The 15,645-nt window shown below is 30.7% G+C and overlaps 2 protein-coding genes across 4 annotated transcripts in view; one reads left to right on the top strand and one right to left on the bottom strand.

Annotated features, from left to right (window-relative positions):
* Nucleotides 1–773: 773 nt before the first annotated feature.
* LOC126768454 (formylglycine-generating enzyme) lies at nucleotides 774–3,841 on the top strand. Its single transcript, XM_050486566.1, has 4 exons — nucleotides 774–1,382; nucleotides 1,596–1,767; nucleotides 2,240–2,399; nucleotides 2,699–3,841. The coding sequence occupies exons 1-4, from the start codon at nucleotides 857–859 to the stop codon at nucleotides 2,837–2,839; spliced, it is 999 nt and encodes a 332-aa protein (XP_050342523.1). The 5' UTR covers nucleotides 774–856; the 3' UTR covers nucleotides 2,840–3,841.
* Nucleotides 3,061–15,645, bottom strand: part of LOC126768456 (elongation of very long chain fatty acids protein AAEL008004) — a 26,861-nt gene continuing 14,276 nt past the window's right edge. The window contains exons 2-10 of one of the 3 annotated variants that reach the window (XM_050486569.1): nucleotides 12,675–12,729; nucleotides 11,950–12,019; nucleotides 11,496–11,578; nucleotides 10,978–11,085; nucleotides 9,562–9,642; nucleotides 7,855–7,911; nucleotides 6,422–6,664; nucleotides 5,124–5,276; nucleotides 3,061–4,761 (exon numbers count right to left, since the gene is read on the bottom strand). In XM_050486569.1, the coding sequence (XP_050342526.1) occupies nucleotides 4,615–4,761; nucleotides 5,124–5,276; nucleotides 6,422–6,664; nucleotides 7,855–7,911; nucleotides 9,562–9,642; nucleotides 10,978–11,085; nucleotides 11,496–11,578; nucleotides 11,950–12,007 (930 nt within the window). In that variant the 5' untranslated portion in view covers nucleotides 12,008–12,019; nucleotides 12,675–12,729 and the 3' untranslated portion in view covers nucleotides 3,061–4,614. Of the gene's footprint in view, nucleotides 4,762–5,123; nucleotides 5,277–6,421; nucleotides 6,665–7,854; nucleotides 7,912–8,981; nucleotides 9,066–9,561; nucleotides 9,643–10,977; nucleotides 11,086–11,495; nucleotides 11,579–11,949; nucleotides 12,020–12,106; nucleotides 12,333–12,674; nucleotides 12,730–15,645 lie in introns of those variants that run through there. The other 2 variants (XM_050486567.1, XM_050486568.1) reach the window with 2 other exon arrangements.

Below are 15,645 nucleotides of genomic sequence, written 5' to 3'. Positions count from 1 at the left end.
TCTGTCTATTGCTGATAATCCTTTTTTTATATTCTATATAGGTATAAAGTAAACTTAATGTTGTGGTAGTGGCATGTTTGTGTATTATTGAGTCTATGACTAACTGTTCCTTGCATCCCATATGGCCCCGTCTACATCCCTTTTGTTCCTTTATATTGTATCTTTCAATGTGGTCATTTATTTTTGAATCTATTACTGATGTAAGGATCTTATATATTATGGCAGGCATGTTATTGGTTTGTATTGTGATGGTTGTATTGAATGTGTAATTTTCCATATATCCGAGCCATGATAAGCCAAGATGGCCTAGTGGTAAGAACGCGTGAATCTAATAATGATAAATAATAATAATATAAAGGCCTGTTAATGTCCCACAGCTGGGCTAACGCCTCCTTTCCCTTTTGAGGAGAAGGTTTGGAGCTTATTCCACCCCGCTGCTCCAATGTGGGTTGGTAGAATACACATGTGACATAATTTCTATGAAATTAGACACATGCAGGTTTCCTCACGGTGTTTTCCTGCACCGTCAAGCACGACGTGAATTATAATCACAAATTAAATAAATGAAATTGACAACATGAAAATTTAGTGGTGCTTGCCTGGGTTTGAACCCACGATCGTCGGTTAAGATTTACGCGTTCTAACTACTAGGCCATCATGGCTTTTAATGACCTTTTGTTTTTTATTGCCATTTAAAAAAATCATATGTCAGTCTTATTTGAATTACCTACGTTATTTTATGACTTGTGCAGATTATCATCTGTCAGTTCACAACTTCACAGCAGCTGTAGACATTTTATGTCATTTTTGTTTCGGCGGTTTTTGTACTTTTATAAACAAAACTCTTATAGTTAAAATGTTAATAGCGTTACTCCTTTTAAATGTCTTACAGTTTCGAATAATAAGTAACGTAGAAACATCATGTGGGTGCAATGTAAATCGCGATAAAACTGAACTTAATTATAAAAAAAAAAGTTTTTATAACACTGTATCAACAAACCAATGTCCTCTTAAGTATCAAAATGATATTAATGAAAATGCCGTCGCAGAAATGGTTTTTATTCCAGCAAACACTTATCAATTTGGTACCGATGAAATTGTTATAGATAGTGATAGGGAAGGTCCAAAAAGATTACTATTATTAAAAAGTTTTTACATAGATAAGTTTGAAGTCTCAAACAGGGATTTTACTGTTTTTACTGATTCAACTAATTATAAGACTGAAGCCGAAAAATTTGGTGATAGTTTTGTGTTCACACTTTTTCTCAATAGTACATTTAAGGAGCAATTAAAGGATTATCGTGTGATGCAAGCACCATGGTGGTACAAAGTTTCCGGAACAAACTGGAGAAAACCTTTTGGTCCTAATTCTAATATAACAGGTATTTAATTTCTATGAGTTTGCAATCATATAGAAAACAATGTAACTTGTAAGACTGAATTATTATGGCAATCAAGTATCCAATTTATTGAAATGTCTAGTTTTAACGCAGTATATAAGCATTTGAATATTGCTTTACAACAAGGAATCTGTAACTGGTGCTTGTGTATATTACATTATATTGATTTGATGAAAATACTATTTATTTTCAAAGATATAATGGATCACCCAGTAATCCATGTTTCATGGAATGATGCAAAAGCCTATTGTGCTTGGAGAAATGCTAGATTACCAACTGAAGTGGAATGGGAAGCGGCTTGTCGTGGTGGCCATAACAACTATACCTACCCATGGGGAGACAAACTTTTTCCCAATAGAAAGCATATGTAAGGTTACAAGACAATATTTAGATATGAAATATATTTTTTTATATGTAGCATAATATAGTGTCAGCTACATTATGGTTATAATAAAAATAATGATGTCTGGCAATTTATTATTACGCTATTACAGTATATGAAAGCAGATTGGGTAATATCTTTCATTTTCTAATGACTGAGTTACATAATTTTTATTATTCTAACTTCTTAATACTTGGTAGTTTTTTAACAAAAATTAGTAATTATTTTTTTTTCGGTTGATATAATTACCAAATGTATCTTTGATCATTTTTTTTTATATCACTTAAGCACTACACACTGAAAAGAAGTGAATTGCTTTATTATGATCTTAGGTTGGTTGTCTTTGCTATATTTAGTTTTTAGAATTCTTATATTATTTACTTTTTAATCTAAAAATATAATAATAAAATTCAATTAAATATAGTTATCATGTAAACTAATACAAATTAATGTTCAGGGCTAACATATGGCAAGGGACATTTCCTAATCACAATTCAGCAAAGGACGGATTCATTGGCACAAATCCAGTACACCTGTTTCCTCAGAATGATTTCGGTCTTTACAATATAGCTGGTAATGTTTGGGAATGGACTGAAGATTTCTGGTCCAATGACAATGTAAGTCATTTAAAATTAAATCTTACAATTCCATCAAAGTTGTTGACTCTTATTGATACTAATAAAATTGAATGTACCTAATATTTTAAAGACATATCAATAAATCATAGACAATGTTTTATATACAAAAAATGTTAACATTTTAGATGGTTATGTTATAAAAGTATAGTACTTGCAGTCTGCATTTATAAGTTTTTGTAATTATTATTTTCGATTTTTTATTAAATAAATAAATTCACTTTAATGCATATCAAGATGTAAATTAATCTCATTTTACTCAATAACATTATTTTTTTCAGCCAAATGAGAAGGTAAAGAAAGGTGGTTCATACTTATGCCATCGATCATACTGCTATAGATACCGATGTTCTGCACGTTCACATAACACAGACGACAGTTCTGCTGGCAACTTAGGGTTTCGCTGTGCTAAATCCGCATAACTTATCTGTCCATTTTACAGGATATTTTGATACGAATTTCTGAAGTACTTAATAGCCCATATTGTTAATATATTGATTATGGTGTTGTAGGTGGTCTTTTGAATTATTTATATGTGTCTAGTCTAATTATCTTTATCAATAAAACTATCTTTTGTGTTGAAGAGGTATTTTCTTGTTGAAACATTTCATATAACAGGTGAAGCAGTAGAAAATGTAGTACAAAAATTTATCTTATAATTTATTTGCATTTTGTATAAAAATTGCAATATTACATAAACGGATTTTAATATCACTAATGAAACAAAGTTTATATTTACAAAAAATGGCGAGCTTAGCTTGTACCTGCTAATTATAAGAGTTGTATGGAGAATGCAAAGCACCTAATTTCAGATAAGTACAAAACAAAAACGGAAGACTAAATATGAACATTAATGGTTATTGCTACAAAAACCTGTTGTTATGTTTAAACCTTCCTCTTTGTAACATGTAGTGAAACAAATGCGTTTATATTACGTAGTAATAAGCATATTTTCACAACGTGAAACAGTAGTATGCATAAGGCCCCAATCTGCCATAATATCCCAGAAACCTTTTTAATTACAGCATTGCTTTAACTTGCTTAACTAACAATTAACATAATTTTGTACCCTCATGGTAATTGTATAATTAATTAATATAATATTAAGTTTGCAGCGACATTGGGACATGTACACACATGTATTTGGTATATAAATAAAATTAAACAAAATAAATAACCAACACAACCATCTAAGTGTAAGCAAAAGCATTTCATTTTGTATGGTCTAGCCAGTTCTTCAAAGGTTGACCATGGCATGATTGAGATGTTGATTAGATAAAGTTGTATGCAAACATTCATATATATTTTATACTTTAGTTACAATTGATAATCTGTATCTGCTTATTTTTATTTATATGTACATAAAATTTACAATAAAAAAGGATGTTCCTAGTTCATCACAAGTTTTTTTTGTTGTTTCAACATAATAAAATTTTATAAAATTTAATTTAATAACATTTATAACATTGGAAATATCGCATCAATAAGAATAAAATTTCATAAAATTATTTTAAATAATTGACAATTTGTTTCTGCAGCAGGATGTGTTTTATGTGGAAATTAAAACGATAACAGACCGACTTTATACAAACAGTAAATTTGATAAAAATTGCTTTCCGGAGCTAAACTAAAAGCAAAATATTAAAAATTAATACCAGTACAAAACGCTATGCGATCACGACTTCTAGCTAAACTTTGTATCAATAAAATAAAATGTACACCATCGATACCGCTTAACTTTATATACACTAGATAAATCACATTTAACACTAAAACGGATCAGAGATGCGTTTCACTGCACCTCTTTCCAACACCTTTGCCCGGAAGGTCCACATTACGTCAGACCCACTTATCCATACATATCTCAAGTAAGTCAGTATTATTAGTCTAAATTGTCCGTCTTCCCACAAAATTCATTACCAACAAAGCGCTCGGCGCAGACGAGGAAATAAATCGAAACAGTTTCGATTTAAAATAAAAAAAGTGTATAGTTCCCGTTCGTTCAGTCGATTCAATATTAAATACTATGTCTTTTAAATTTCTCATATAAACAGGCTACAAAAACGTCAGTGGTTACAAAAATAAAGTCAGGAGATGGCGTCCGGCGACGGCGCGGCCTCAGTTACTAAAGTGTCGGCGAGCGGTGTCCGGGCGGGCGCGCGGGCGGTCAGTTACAAAAGTGTCGGCGAGCGGTCGGTCAGTTGCCCGCCGGCAGCACGGTGCGCGCCCGCACCAGCCCGTTCGTGTGTCCGTTGCTGAAGCCATTCTTGAGCGCACCGTTCTTGTACATATTCACGTCCTCGTCCAGCTCCGTCGTCTGCGGCTGCGGCGACCTCGCGCGCACCTGACACACGCAAACCACAAACATAATTGTGAAACACTTTTTAGAACAAATAAATTGTATTAATAATTAGTATCGATCAAAAAATATAATTATTAAATTTATAAGTCTATATGAGCATAGGTATTATAAATAGTATTCTACTTCCTATAGTAGGTAAATAGATTACGCAAGAGATAATCATAATAATAAATTGTATAGTTTTTGTTGGTTTATGATGTAAACTTATGATATTTTACTTCTTTAATTCATCTATGTTATATTAGATATTAACTAAAATATTGGTGTGATTACAAAAAAACCTTTTCTCTACCTCCTTCGATTTTTGAACATCGTGAAATTAAAATAAAGGGTAGTTTTCAAACCTTAGGTTTGGAATAGGACTGGTTGTAGAAGTCTTTGAAGAGGAAGAAGAACATAACAGCGTGCATGCCGATCCACCAAACGAAGGCACGCGGGTAGTCGCAGTCGATGAAAAGCAGTTGGAAGGCGTGCACCATTATTCCAACGAACTGCACCTGTGGGCAGAATATTAATTATTGTCTAAATTATAAATAAATGCTAATTAAACTTATGAAACCTCAACTCCTAAATAGTTTTATCATAATAACAAACTATTTAAACATTTATTATAGAAAGTTATAAGATATTAATGAAATAAAACATGAGGCCGGTATTCGTATTCGCGGATCGAGAATCTAATAATCCACATTGGTATTCGTAGAAAAACATTTTCAACGATCCAGTACATGACTAATTGTAGTGTGATGCGTGAACCGACCGACAATTTTTTTAAACACATGAACAAACAAAAGCCTTTTATAGTATCGCATTAAACGTTGGCATTCAATAACCAGGAAACAACTCATAAATATCTCATAGTTGAAACAAGGACTTCTGTTAAGGAAAATGATTGGATGTAAAATGAGGCTACACCTTGGAATTGCTACAGAGACAGTATTATTAGACCTACAGACATAATTGATACCTATAGTAATGCAAAAATATTTTTTATTCAACTTGCAGAATTTTATGCCAAATATTACCACATATATATTATAGAAAAGGAAGGCGGACGAGTAGATGGGCCAATTAATGGTAAGTGGTCACCAACGCCAATAGACATTGGCATTGTAAGAAACGTTAACCATCGCTTACATTACCAATGCGCCACCAACCTTAAGGTCGTAATAATCGTAAGGTCACTAATTGTCTGGTCTCGTTAGCTTGTATGGTTGCTTTTCTGTCAAGAATCTGCAACAGTCTGAACTTAGGAAGTTGATCATCCCACCGGGATGAGAAGGTTTTCCCTTATTCTAATATTCCGCGAGTAGGTACATGTCTTTATGTTTGTGCTAATATATGTTTACGATAACGATCTCATGCCTAGATAGCTGAAAGCACAAGTAAAAACTCGTAACGCAAAAGCGTTAGCATCTCATTTTAAATTATGGATCTCAATGTGACTAATTAATTTTATGTTATCGGCCTATGAGAATGAGGGGATTGAAGATCTCCGATGTGAAAGAATAAATCGTGCAGTAGGATATTATAATATAACAATTAATCGTTTTTGAACTGTCAACAATTTGAAACATGTACACGTATTGGTTGCAGCGGACGTGGAGTGACAGGTTACGGTATCCTAAAAATTTGTACTTACCATCTGCAATGTTGTGAGGTATTTCTTCCACCACAGGTACGGCCTGAGTTGTGGTCCCATGGCTGCCAACATGTAGTACGAGTACATAACGATGTGTACAAACGTATTCAGGAGGCCGAAGAACGTAGAGTGACCGCCCGGAGTGAACTTCACTCCGAACCACACCGACATTGGCATCACTCCATGATGAATTACGTGTAATGTCGATACGTGATCGAATTTCTTTCTTAAGACAAAGAAGATCTGCAACGAGTCAATAATTATTATTCCTACTATTTAAATATAACAAAAGATGTTTGTAACAGTTTAAAACGATCGCCAAAATTAATTTGTAACGTATAATGCATTGTGATAAGGTAAGCGCGTTAGTGTACCCAATTAAGTTTAGCTATTTTTTGCAGAACCAGCAAACTAGTTCTAGTTACCGAAACAATATTAATTTTAATTGCGTTTATATTAAACAAAGCTGAACAAAAAATAAACAATTCTAAGGCAAAATAATTTCGGATGGCAGTCTAATCATTTAATGTGCTCGTTATAATCCTAAAAAAAGATAACATTTTCTACCACTCACGAGAAGTTAGCATTTGTTAGCATCAATCATAATTTTTAATATTTATATGACGATAGGAGTCGTAACGCAAATGGCACTTTGATGGTCATTTTAATATCAAACTTTTTTGTTTTCATCGCGAGTCATATACAAACAGTTTGTTCTTACGAACTAACTTCACGACACCAATCTTAAATAGTTCGAACTTTTATAACCGGATCAACAGTTACTAAGGGGACAATTATATGTAGGATTGTATAGATGATATCAGGGTATTAATAGTTACGAAGTTTATCTTATCAAAATTGACATATAAATTATTCGGCGAATTTTCTGTTAAGACATGTGTTTGTGAGGCAATGTATACAAATTGATATGATATGTCTTATTCAACATAATAACTTACTTATAATATTTAAATTAAAACTACTAAATTTAGCTAAAGTATGTATGGACTCATTGTTTAGATAAATGCATATAATATTGACTGCCTCATTGGTCTAGTGGCTAGATATAAGGCCGCTGACTCGGAGGTCCTACGTTCAATTCCCAGGTCAGGCCAATAAAAGTTATTGGGTTTTTCTGTCAGAAAATTCTCAATAGCAGCTCGGAGTCTGGAAGTTGCAAGTGTGTACACTCCCGTGCCTCGAAAAGCATGTAAAGCTGTTTGTCTAGCGCCTGAACTCTTTCCGGTCGTGCCGGATTGCCGTCCCATCGTTTTATGAGAGCTAGGGAATAGAGAGTGCACCTGCGTTTGCACAAAAACTTGTGTACTATAATATCTTCTGCGCAATTAGTTAATCTCTCTTGAGATTGACCGGCATGGCTGAAATCGGTCTGGAGGACATTATTACATATAATATATAAAAAAAACACGCACCGTATCGAAGAATTCAGTGAACTTTGAGAAGTAGTACCACCAACATGCATGTACCATCTAAAACACATCAAATAATTTTAACGTTATGTCTTAGAAGTAATATTTAAAAGAATTAATAAGCCAAAAAGCTAAGCAATATATATAATAGCCTTTTCTGGCTATAAGCTTTTTATAAATTTCTATTTAATATAATTATTAATTATCGAACTAAATGAATTATTTATAGAATTCCATGTTAACATTAAATCGAAATTAACATATGAATGAATACTTTACAATAATGAATTGGTTGGTATCGCCACATGTTGTGGAGTGAATATCTACAACTAGTCTTATGACGATGAGTTATGACGTTAAATGGAGTGATTGTGAGATAATTTGTAGTTATTACAATTAATGATCCGTTCATTCATTTTTTTTCTAAATAAAACAGATTATACAAATTATGTCACAAGTTTGTTATGAATTTCATTTATTTAGTAAAACAAGTGGATGAGGAACATTTTATTTTGAACAAACTTCAAAATAATATATTTTCAGATTGGATCCATTGTTATCAAAATCCTGTTCTGATATTTCTTGAGAGTAGTTCTGTTTCTCATTGATATGAGGAATTGAGGGAACCCCTCCAATATTACATGCAAATTATAGCGATTTTCACACGTGAATTCCGGTATCATTTGGTAAAATGGAACATGAAGATCGCCACCGAAATCGGTGTTATTTTTTATTAAAATTTTATATTGTTATTGTATTTTCTAAACAATTGTCAAATATGTTACAAAATAATGCGTACACTTCATCCACTAATTTTACATTTATTTATCTTTCCCATTGATTTGTTAATATTGATCGAAAATTAATTATGATAATGATGATTATTGGGTACAAATTATGATAAATATGTTGATCGAGGGGCCAACGTCAGTTTGTAAGAGGGCCTCGGATGGCAAAAACGAATACCAATACAGAGTTGGAATTCTATACATATCTAGGAAGTGTTGTGTTATTGAATGTGAGGTGTACAAGTGAAGTGAATATACGGGCGAGGGTACTAAGTGATCATACTACAGGAATGAAAAAACACCGAAAAGGCTAACTTGGGTTAAAAACTATAGATAATTCACCCTCATCGTTTGTGGATTTTTCGAGTGGTCGACCGGCTGACACTGAAAGCTATACCTGCCTGTGAACCAGCCAGCGGCCCCGATCTGAAACAATATGCCGACACCTGGCCCTGTGTTATTCGTATAATTGCATAGCACTGCATGCCGTCGCACGCAGACCCTCAGTTAATCACCACATACCGACAGTCTTTAGCAGACTTTTTAAGAACGTACGTAATATATTCATAAGAGCGGATACATGGCACATATGTAAATTAAAAATATATAGATTGTCAATGTACTTTAGGCGTACAAATTTCTAACTGATAACGTTTATCAAGGGCGTTCAGTTCGTTGCACCTTCCTGACAAGTATAAACTATTTTTTCATTTTTAAATTATATATATGCTCATGTATCGACACTTTAATGTTAGTTTATAATAACTTAATATTAATATACACATTTTAAATCTATATACCGTAGAAACCCTGTATCGTGGACTATATACAGGTAAATGGGTTCCTGAAAAGAATGAATGTCTATTTACAGTGAGGTTAGTTGTGATCCGAGCCGAACGTTTCTGGTTCTTTCATCACTTACTCTAGTAGCAATAGGATTGTCAGAGTAGTCCACAGGTTGGCATCGTAAGCTGTAATGATTCAGCCAGCCTCCCATCAAGCTCTGAGTACATTATATTAAATTAATATATATAGGTGATCAGTGTTACTACTATATAACCTAAGTTAACCACAATCACATTTTACTAATACTATTCCTATCACACTCCCTTACCAAGAGATTAAAAAGAATTAATTCAAATTAAATTATATTTATACTAATATACAAAGCAAAGGGTATTTATTGAGGAAGACTATACTACATAATACGACGAGGGCGGACTTAGTAAAATTAAATTATATTACTTATCATTAATATTAGAACAATTTATTTATATTAATTAATTTAATTTAAAAATTTTCAACGGTGAAATTGTGACACCTCAACAACTGCTTTTCTTTAATATATTATTTTGAAAATCTTGATAACAGCGTAAATTTTACAACATTATAATCTTCAAAAACTTTTCATATTTATGCAATATGCATTATTTACTTTCGACCTAGTAAGTAAACATGTGTGTAATATGTAAAATAATGAGAGTTCACTGCATAAGAACTATTGTAATACCTTATAATTAATGATTATGAGGTACTTGCAAGAAGTTTATCTCTTATTCCGATCATTATTATGATATTCATGAATTTATGTCAACGTTAAAGACGGTTAGATTAAACTTATTTGATTAAAATACATTTGAAATTGACACCTTCAATAATAATCTTATAGATAAGGGTTAAAAAGTTTGTACACTGATATTTACAAAATATTATCTCAAAGATTACAAATAGATATATATTTTTAAATGGTTGTGTCATTAGTGACAATATTTTAGAGTCACCCAATGAAACTAATATATCTTTCTTTTTCTAACATGGAAAGAAGACAATGAGTTGTTTCATACCATCAAATTGGTTTAGTTTAAAGATTATGCATGACAGAATAAGCACTATTTTTGATTATTTTTGTATGAGATTCTTCTATACATAAAAATAAATTATTTTTCTGAAAAAAAAGGTATTAGACATTGTCAAACAAATATACATATATTTAATAATATCTGAAAAAATTATAATGTAAGTGTAAATAATGTTACTTACCATAGTTTTAATCAGTAATTGAATACAAAAGGGTCATTGTAAAGATTAAATATATAATTAACATTTAAGCAAATGAACTACATAATATTTAAATCATTTATAATTACAGCATTCCATTTAGTCAAATTATCATATAACATCTGTGTGAACAATGTTAATATTTTTCAATATATTGAATTTTCAATCAAAAATAAAATGACCTTGACATAACACAAAGCATGACTACATACATATAACAATAGGATTAATAAAATAGAAAATGTGGTAGCTTAACAAAATTTAGTAATAGCAAACTTACCTCATAGAATAGCCATGCACTGAATATAACTTGTAAAAAGTTATACACTATTAAAACATTTTTTAATTCGTATGGCTTTCTGTTTTCCATAAAACGTGGTCCAACAACCTAAAAAGGACAATTACTTTAATTAAGATTAAATACTTGCTTACTCCTATGAGTTAGCTTTACTCCTATGAGTACATTAAATTATTTATTTATTCATTCCAATAAATTAATTCTGTGGATTGGTACTGTAATGGCCCAAGTACATTTTTGATTAAAATGTAAACCAGATTTTGCTGTTTGCTAACAAGGTAAGATTAACTTTGCAAATATCAAGAATATTACATAAAAAGGTATATATACTATATATAACAACCAATATTGATTGCTTCTATTCTTATAAGAAAAGTATTATAAAAGGGGTTATTGATATTGGCCACAGAATTAATTTTATAGTCAATACCATAAGTTGTTTTAATATATTGCAGCAAAAATATTAAAAATAAATATCTAAAATATTGATATTAAATTACCTTGACTAGATAAATATAACTTAGACATATTAACAATGTAGGAAATGGGGAACTCATCAGGAACCATGGATTTGTCCGAGGATCTAAAAAAAAATATTAATTCATCTTTAAGATATTTTATAATAGATATAGATAATGAGTAAATACACATCTTCCATAAAGGAGAAAGTAGGTAAAAATTTAACATTTTAATGAAATTATTTTTCATAATGATTTTATCATATATATATTACGTTTTTGTAATTATTATTGAATAATATTAAATATTTATTAAATATGATTGTGAAGTCGAGGTAATGAAAATATAATAATTATAATAGAAAATATTATTAGTATTGAAAATATGTGTGTACAATAACAGCATGAATGAATATATCATTCAAACAAAAATGTGTTGCTTCTAATATATATATAGAAAATTAGCTAGGTTGTGATAATAATATCAGGAACTCACCTCCATATTTATCCATAAAAATGTGCATATCATTAATATATTGTAGAATTAGAGCCATTTTTTGTGCTGTCTGAAAAAAAGTTTTTATATTTAATGCAAATTGCAATGAAGAAAAAAAAATGTTGTTGAAGGCGGGTATGAGATAACATCACGATACCTGTGTCGGAGTAACTGACACAATATGAGCGAAACATACAACTATATCACTATTAGTTCATATTCATAAAACTACACTTTTGTACTGTTCAATTTTGAGTAACATAATATGTTGGTTTATTTCATAAAATGTCATTATTGGATGCTATAACGGAGATTGCAACATAATTTTATAATTTTAACTACCTTTACATGTCTTTACTAGTTATTAGTCACTGAGTCTGACTAGTGACTGTTCTGCAAACGCTGGTAGCTGATTTCTGACGTTTCTACGATAGATGGCGTAATGCAACGTGATGTTCATACAGCTTATACAAATTGATATATAAATATAATAATGAAACCTTGACCTAATTGACAAAATATCGAATTATTATATTATGTTGTGTTATTTTTTTAAATTGTCCCATAGTTCAATTTTTTTTTATTATGTAAGAAATTATTGATTTAGTGTCTTAATTTTTTTTAATAATTTTATTGGAATACTTTTTTCATGCCAAGAAACACTAAATACATTTAAATATGTATAAATATTTTAAAAAATATATACAGTTACTTTCTATAATTACCTTAAAAATGTAATGTATAGGCCCGTATCAATCACTTGATTTTTAGTTGCAATATCTGGAAAAAATAAATGTTGTTAAGAATATAATTATATCAATAATAAGTTCAGTAATCGGCATTTGGTTAAGTATTTTTGTGGAATTTATATCTAGAGTAAAAAATATTTCGAAATTGAATTTATTTCTGATTCTGTTAGTCTAGAGGTCAGCCACCGTCCTTCATTACAAATTTGCAAGGAAGTGGATGAACGACCCGTTACAACAGGCAAAGGTCGTGCACTGTTCTTGTCGGAGCATAGTAATTTGTTATATTTATTAAGCTTGAAATTTTATTTCTTTCATTGCTTGCATTTATAATTTATTTATATACATTTTTTGTTAGTCTAATTCCACTATTTAAATAAAAATATACAAATTTATATATTTGTATACAAATTATAAATGCAAGCTAATTTTTTGAATCAGCAACATGTTTTTTTTGTACGTCTTATTGTTAGATTTAAATTATATAAGAAAAAACAATTTGTATTGTAATCTGAAAGAGGATTTTATATTTCATATCGAAATTAGTTCGCTACATATGATATAGTAATTTACACCTTATGCTTATTGTCTTGAAGGCCGAAACGATTATAAATGACGATAAGATTGAATGCAACACCTGCTCGTTGGCACTACATTTATGTATAGACGATCAAATGGATAAACAACCTTAAAATCTTTTAACAAAGATGACATGCAACCAAGGTGAATTAGTTATAATACAGATCATCATGAAATGTAAATATATTTTTTTCAATTTAAATTTATAATGATTGCACTGGCAGTATTTACAGTTGATATCACCCTATGATAGGCGGTTTGGGGAATTCATGAGAGCAGATAAGCCTACGTTTAGTAAATCTTATTTTTAAATATTATATATGTAGGAACCCATTTATTTTTCACTTAAGTTTTATGTTATACTTATGCATAATTATTATTCGCCTAAGTCTATTTCTTTGTCTTGATAATTCAGTTTACAAATAAAATTAATAAAGCATTTAAGTCAAATGAAGACATGATTACTTTTAAGAAAATATTATACATTTTTTTAAGAAATCTATTTTATTATATATATGTAAATTATTAATGTGCGTCCGTGTATGCGTAACGCACGTCACTCAAAAAACTACTGGATTTAAAGCTGCAATATATAGCTTCTTTCTTTTTAAGCAGTTTTTAACAATGTGACCAGAGATAATTTTTACGAGGAATAGGGAGGAATATACAATACTGACTGCCCAGGGCTGTCAGACTAGCGAAGATGGGCGCTGTGCAGTCGGAAAGAAGAAGAAGAAGAGAAAGTCACATACATTGTGGACTTTAGTGTGCTATGTAGACGAAGTCTCGTGTATTAACTTATATTTATTTATGGTTATATTTTGCTAATGCCATTCTTATTATCTTTAACGGACTACAAATACATAAATTAACTGAGTTGCAGCTAGATTGAATTACGATAACGAATATCATTAAAATTGCTCAAATGAAGTGATCTTGTAATAATTGCATATTTAATTTTTTTCAACGTATATTGGCCTTGTACATAATGAATACAATATTCCTATTAAGCTGTGCTTCTTTTCGTGAAAATGATAATAAATCAAAGGGTTTGGACCAAATGTGTTTTTTTCACATATTTATATATATTCCATATAAAATCGAGCTGTATGTATAGGATTTATATTATGCAAAACTACCTGTACCTTTGCCTTCACCTGTGTTAAGCTTAGAATATTATATACATATTTATTTTCTACAATTTTGCATTTTGGTTAGCATATAGGGTTACAGCTTCGTCCCCGTGGCTCGTGACTGATAGATCCTGAGAAAATTGCGATCAAACTAACGTACCCTTTTTATCATTAAAAGTAGGTTAAGATAAATTTGGTTATTTAATATTAATAATTTGAAATATTTGTGTTTTAGGTACAGGAGTCATAACAGCTTGATTTCCATGGTTTTAGCAAATGCTGTGCCAATATTTTAAGGAAGGTGACCATTTAGTATCAGGTTACTCGTTTGCCTTCCAGATATTATAAAAAAACGATATTTTTATTTGGTAGTAACCATGGTTATACTACACTGTTACCAACGGTGTTGTTGTGACGTAATATCAAAATAGGTGTATCCAATTTATTAATTATTAAATGAATAACTATATAACCATTTTAACATTACTTTAAATGTTTATTATGTTTGAAATTTCAATATTTCGTCATATGCAATAATGTTACGTGCTGTGGTAGAATATAGTGAATGGTCATTTTATGATGTAGATAAGCATTTCTTCACGTTTTGCTCGTCAGCAAATAATATTAAATAATGTTACACATTGTCTCACCCGTTCTGATTAGATACATAGGTAAGATAAGATAACGAGGAAATGTACAAACAATAGCAAATAGCTTATAAAATAGAAAATTTTTGTACTTTTTGATGATGTATCAGTAATGACAATTTTTCTGAGTAACCATTTTTTTTCTTTGAATAGTGCAGATCGGTTATCATATCGTATTGATGATAAAGTGACTTCAACTGCTGTAGTTATTCTGTAAGTAGGTTATGACGTAACAAGAATGCGTTTATTACAACACTCAACTTAGTATAAGCACAAAACATGGTTTGGGTATGCAAAAATATTATGAAACTAAGAGTATAGGCCGTTCCTAAGTATCTATTTTTGTAACATTAATATATTTTTATTGTCTTTAGTACAGTAATCTCGTAAGTGGGTCATTGGCTGCACGTCTAATTACGTAATATGGAATCGAGCTCGCGACTCGCGGTTAGTTGCACTAAGAACTCTTCGCACCTGCAAGAAGACATTTTCCAGACTATAAAATTGTACATTAAACGAGTTTTATAAATTAGAACACTTTACGCAGCTATGCATTGTTGCTCTTACACCGACGTATGTGTCAACGATATA

This window comes from Nymphalis io, chromosome 5, assembly GCF_905147045.1.
Source record: "Nymphalis io chromosome 5, ilAglIoxx1.1, whole genome shotgun sequence".
In the NCBI taxonomy this organism is placed as follows: Eukaryota; Metazoa; Arthropoda; class Insecta; order Lepidoptera; family Nymphalidae; genus Nymphalis; species Nymphalis io.
Note: the sequence above shows the minus strand (reverse complement) of the source record. Positions and strands in the feature narration are given on the sequence as shown.

Coding starts and splice junctions, on each gene's coding strand:
- LOC126768454 (XM_050486566.1), top strand. CDS start 857: ATGTTAATAGCGTTACTCCTTTTAAATGTCTTACAGTTTCGAATAATA. Junction 1,383..1,595: donor TCCTAATTCTAATATAACAG/GTATTTAATTTC, acceptor TTATTTTCAAAG/ATATAATGGATCACCCAGTA. Junction 2,400..2,698: donor ATTTCTGGTCCAATGACAAT/GTAAGTCATTTA, acceptor TATTTTTTTCAG/CCAAATGAGAAGGTAAAGAA.